Raw genomic sequence first — 5807 nt, 5'->3', positions numbered from 1 at the left:
CAATTTCTTAAAGCTTAGGGCTTAAATCATCTATTGTAGACTGGGACTCACGGATAGTTGTCTGCCATCAGCCTTTCATGTAGACGAGGCTTTAGTTTACACGTAGGATTCACTACGGGCTCAACATCAGCCAATCAGAAAGCGAGACGCCGATTGCGCTTCTCCGATTATTTAGGACTCTACATTATAGAAATTATAAATATTAAAGGAAAGCAAATATATATCGACTTCTAATAGCGAGAAACTTAATTCATGATTAATCGAACAAATTTCGGCTACGTTCACATCCCTCATCTGTGTCGCTTTCACGATCTACGGACGTAGAGTCAAAAGAGAGATTAAAGGACGACTCGTAAACTCGTCCGTATTTCTTCCACTCCTTCAATATGACGCAAATTCTACCGTTACGAGAGCAATCGTGATTTTATAGCCAGAAAAATGAGAATTGCTCGCACGGCGTCTAACATGCGGTGCACTTCGGGAGTTTACACTGATCCGCTCGCGGTGGACGAGAGGTCGCTCGGCTAAATTCGGTTGGTCGATAAACGTGGTCGGGGTTGCGCACGGAAGCAGCGAATAGGTCATCGCACGGAAGTCGGTTCGTTCCGTCGGTAGCCGCGGTCGAGATAAGTCGGGCCCCTCTTGTAATCGCTCGCTTCCCCTCATACTCGACTTAACATTCCAAGGCTCGGATCCGTCTACCCGTCTCTCCGACACTGCTCCTTGGTGTGTCCGTCTGCTATCTAGCAAGTGAGTAGAAATCGTTCCGCGCTCCGCGGCCGTCCCGTTCCCATCCCAAATGCTGTGTCGCGTGGCTCGTGAGAGAAAAAGTTCGCGTCTTGTGCGCCTCGTCGTCGGGATTTACGGAGAACGCTAGCTGATTCTAATATACGCTCGATCGGTCGTGTTTTACGGTCAACTGTGTGCGGCTCGGAGGCTTGAAAGCGGCCATTTTCTACCGTAACGTGGTGCGGGTTCGCCGTCCGGCATTTGTCGTCGTTACCGTCAAAATTAATCGACGTACGGCATTCGCGCGTCTGCCCAAAAAGCTGGCCCGAGGTTCGCCCGAAGCGAGCCCCGCGACTCCGGCAACTCGCTCCTCCGCTCCTTCGCTCGCTCGCGACCCGTCGGCTACGGTCGTCGCACGGTCGTTACGTAACGCTCGACAGCGGACAAGTTCACGATTGTACGGCGCGCGTGGGCAGCCTCGTCGCGGCTAACTTCACGGCGCTCCACGAAGGTCGCGCCGCTGGTCTCCGTAACCGTGTGTATTTTCATTTTCCAGGTACCTCGAGTTTAGCGTCCCGCGAGACACCGCATCACAGCAAACGTCACCATGTACGCCTGCAGCCGATTCATCGCGCCTGTCGCCAAATCCACCGTGAGTAGAAAAAAAAAAGAAGAGAAATAAGGGGGGCAAAGAAACTCGACCGGGAGCGATCTCGCGACGAGTTTCCGCGTGCGTGCGTGCATTATATAATAACCCCGTTGTGTTCCACATATCTTTTCTCAAACTCACACTCGATTCTCTTCCCATCCCGGCGCAGCTGGTCTCCGGCACCAAGACCTATCTGCGGCCACTGAGCAGTGCTGTAATCAGTCATAGCCAATACTTACAGCAGAATCAAATTCAGACGCCCGTCAGTTTGGTGAGTGCCTTTTTCCACGCACATTGCATAACTTTTCGAGATCAAGGTTACATAAGTGACCAGCGTCGCCGTTCGAGATAGAGATTTTGAGTCTCGCAACGTGATTTTTTAATAACTTTGAGATTTTGTGTCTTATTAGTGAGACGAAAAAAATATATAGGTCGCTGTTGCTTGTTCCAGTGGTTCAAGTCGATCGATAAAGTTATGTGATAATTGTATATTGAGCTTAAGTGCGAGTACTTTAATTGAATATTAGAACTAGATGTCAATTTGCGAGAAATTCGATGGCATTTGAATATTTTGTAAGTTATCACTGTTGGATAGTTTGCATTTGATATGTACATGTATATGCATCTTAAAACAGATTTCCACTTTAACAGACTGATAGTTAAAACATTTCAGTTGACTATTAATAAGTCAATTGATCGTTAAATATTTTTACCATATTCTATATTAATCCTTGTTATCGTATTCTATATTAATCCTTAGTTGGTGAGGTTGCTCGAGAGGTGAAAAACTACGTTGTACATTTTCAAAGATATTTGTTTACGGTTGTGTGTTTCTAAAACTTTAAATATTACAAAAAAAATGATAAAACAAAGTCTTGAGAAAACAAGATCCTAATTATTTTCTGCCACGAATATATCTAAAAGTAATGAGCTGATATTAATGATGTCTAATTCGTGTCGTGTACTTTGGTACAGTCGCCTATTGTGCGCAACTTCAAAACTTCCACAGTCAGTCGTGACATCGATTCCGCTGCGAAGTTTATTGGCGCCGGTGCTGCTACCGTGGGAGTAGCGGGATCTGGTATGTATCTGCAAAAGTATATGATTATCAATTATTGAAGAACATTTTTGCAATAACAGCTAATAGTGAAGCTGACCTGCAATAAATGGAAGCCTGGCATAAAGAGGAAGAGTGAGAGGAAGGAAATAAGTCAATTTTATGTCTCGTTCTTACTTCAGCTCGTATGCTCACTCTCGGTGAATCAGAGGGCGGTCGGTCAATACTACAAATATTTTAAAAATCATACTTGTACTTTAGCTTCCTTGTACCAAAAGGAAAAGGTTACGATTTTCTTACTTCCTACTCTTACTCCGGGCTTACTCCGCGTATTGTGAAGACCAGTCTTAAGATATAATGATAGAACTTGTATAGTAATAAATCTGTGAGACAAATTTAATGAATAATTTAAATCGATTCTAAAAATCATCTCTATTAATGAGAAAAATTATTGTATAACTGTCATTAAAGAGGATCACTTTGTGTGATCGAAACGTCTAACGTAACTGTTTATATTTCGATGTATTAAATTATATATATTTCATACATAACGTCTTGTGTTGACTCTTATTGCCTATTTCTTTGTTCGGTTTTTTATTTGATTATTGGAGTCTGATTATCTTTCTTGATTTTAATGATAGATTGGTCAGACTGTTAGAAATGTTATAGATTAAATCTTTTTCTAATGAAGAATTAATGTAAATTTAATAAATCATATGTTATATCATGTTGCTTTGTTTTATTACTTTGTTATTTAAAGAAATTACGTTTTATAGGAGTTGGTATTGGTTTGGTTTTTGGATCCTTAATAATTGGCTACGCACGTAATCCCTCCCTAAAGCAGCAAGTTTTCAACTATGCTATCCTTGGATTTGCGCTATCTGAAGCAATGGGCCTCTTTTGTCTGATGATAGCGTTCCTTATACTGTTTGCCTTTTGAACTCAATTCCTTGGAACCCACCCCTCCTCATGGAAGTGAAACTATAAGATACAATTTTATTTACTGCATGCGACTCTTAAGAAAACGTATTTAACTATTTGACGATTTTACATCCCAATATTTTTTATTAAGTAAGATGCATGTATATAGATTATATAATGCGTTGTACGTACGACATACTTGGTACAAACATCGATACTCTCAATAAAATCATTTATCACGAGAAACAGTATCGTTCTGTAATAGTCGATGAATTGCTATTCCAGGTGCTGGAATTGGATCCGTGTTTGGTTCGCTGATCATCGGCTACGCCAGGAATCCTTCCTTGAAACAACAACTATTCTCGTACGCCATCTTGGGCTTTGCCTTGTCCGAGGCCATGGGTCTATTTTGTCTTATGATGGCTTTCCTACTCTTGTTCGCCTTCTAAGTCGCGATATCCGCATAAGATACTGCTGATATAGTTTTTAGTGCGTCACTGCCAAGGCAGCGTCGTCTGGCTCAATGGGAAAGGCGGCGACTGTCTCTGGTTGCGCGGGATGCCATGAAATCATTAGAAAAGCTCGGATTTTTCATGGTTTGGCGGGGCACGACGGCACGGCAATGAACAAGAAATAATTTAAAACTATAACACGTCTCGTTGTGTGGACCGCTCTGGCCCTGTCCAAGCCTTCAGCTTGTTTATAATTATTTCATGGCCTACTGTCTCATGTAGCGTATAACTCACATTGTTATGAAATACTGGATTTCATTGTAACGAATGAATAAGACATTGAAAGTTGAAATTACATTGAAAAAAAAAGAAAACGACAGCTCCACCCGCATACCATACATGCACGTACGTACTCGCTCTCTTAGAGTGTCCTATGTGACGTAGTACATTTTTCGATGAACTTTTTGTCATCCAAAGGATTCATCATTGTTGTGCCGCCGTGTACGCACGTTATGAAGGTAATTCTTGACGAGAAAAGAAAAAAACTGTACAGTAATACCGAATAAACATCTTTGTCGTGAAATCATGGATTTTCCCCAAGTACTTGTTTATCTCCTCTTCTATCGATTCTCGGTGTTTGAAGACATCTTTCTTTCTACTAAATCTTAAAAAAATTGAATCTGTAATGAAAGCCATAAGTTTATTGTAGAAAACATTTCTTGTAGTACGTAATTTTGCAGTATTTAACTCTACAAATTAAGTGCTCCTGAAATGGACGTAAAAGTAACGGAAAAAATAGTAAGTTACAATTTGATGGCCTAAAAAAATAAATTTTTTATTGATGATTGCGCACATATATTACGTGGTAATTTATTCTATGATTTTAAATACATCTATCCTTTTTAAACACATTGGAACTATATCCTATTTAACGGTAAGAGTTACGTTATTAAATGGTACATACATATGTAAGTAATCTATATGTGCACTTACCATATACAAAAAGTCTATTTCTGACATTGAGTATAGAAGTAAAATTATTCCTACTTCATCAATCGGAATACATCCACAAGTATATCTTTATAGAAATTAAAGAAATGTCAGATGTCTGATAAACTTGCTAGTAGAATGCTCTGTATTACATTTTAGATCTTTTAATTTGCATTTTTTTAAATTAAATTATACGACAAACACGTACGCAAAATTGTCTTAATTTATCTTATATATCTATATAAGATATTTATCTACATCTTAATTTAACTAATACAATTTTATTTGAATTGTATGCATAGTACATCTCATATCATAACAAATGAGATTATTTTTAAGGAATCGTGAATACAAAACAGAATTATTAGAAATATACTGAAATAAAGCAAGACACAAAATAAAATAGTTTCTTTTAATGTCGGACTTTGTACGTGTTTAAGTAAAAAATAATTTCACGTTATTTCAAATTTGATATACATATATGTATACATATATATTTATAAATACTTACATTGATATTTTATTTAAAGTTTACATTACAAAAACTATACTATAAAAATCTTTATTTACATTAAAAGAGGATATTGGTATATAACGTCTCAATAAAAATTAATGTTTTTCTGAAATAAACTGCAAATATTGTCCAAAATTTTTTACATCTCGTTTTAGTAATCATAGAATGTGTATAATTTCTGCAAAATAATGTAAATTAATTGGACATGACAACACAACTTCTAAAGATAAGGGGAATCTTTTTTATTTATATTATATTAAATTGTTGAAACTTGGAATCCTCTGTGATAAAAATTAATCGCACATATATGCCGAAAAAAATATATATATTCAACTTTGGTAAACGTTATTGAGTTCTAAACTATATTCATGGTGTACAAATTAATTTTTATCACAATGTAATAGTAGTACCTACACGCAGTTACGTAGTGAGTTTTCTATACTAAACATATAGTTCTTATGATAAAGAATTCATGATTCATAGTATCATTATGTA

At 37.8% G+C, this 5807-nt stretch overlaps 1 protein-coding gene across 1 annotated transcript; it reads left to right on the top strand.

Annotated features, from left to right (window-relative positions):
• The first annotated feature begins 536 nt into the window (after positions 1-536).
• LOC105570689 (ATP synthase subunit 9, mitochondrial) lies at positions 537-4391 on the top strand. Its single transcript, XM_012028119.1, has 5 exons — positions 537-750; positions 1286-1381; positions 1548-1649; positions 2354-2459; positions 3642-4391. Exons 2-5 carry the CDS (start codon positions 1337-1339, stop codon positions 3803-3805), a joined length of 417 nt encoding a protein of 138 aa, XP_011883509.1. The 5' UTR covers positions 537-750; positions 1286-1336; the 3' UTR covers positions 3806-4391.
• The last annotated feature ends 1416 nt before the right edge of the window (positions 4392-5807 follow it).

Source organism: Vollenhovia emeryi, unplaced genomic scaffold, assembly GCF_000949405.1.
Source record: "Vollenhovia emeryi isolate VEMERY1.0 unplaced genomic scaffold, V.emery_V1.0 DF939120.1, whole genome shotgun sequence".
NCBI lineage: Eukaryota > Metazoa > Arthropoda > Insecta > Hymenoptera > Formicidae > Vollenhovia > Vollenhovia emeryi.
This window is presented reverse-complemented; position numbering and strand designations above follow the sequence as displayed.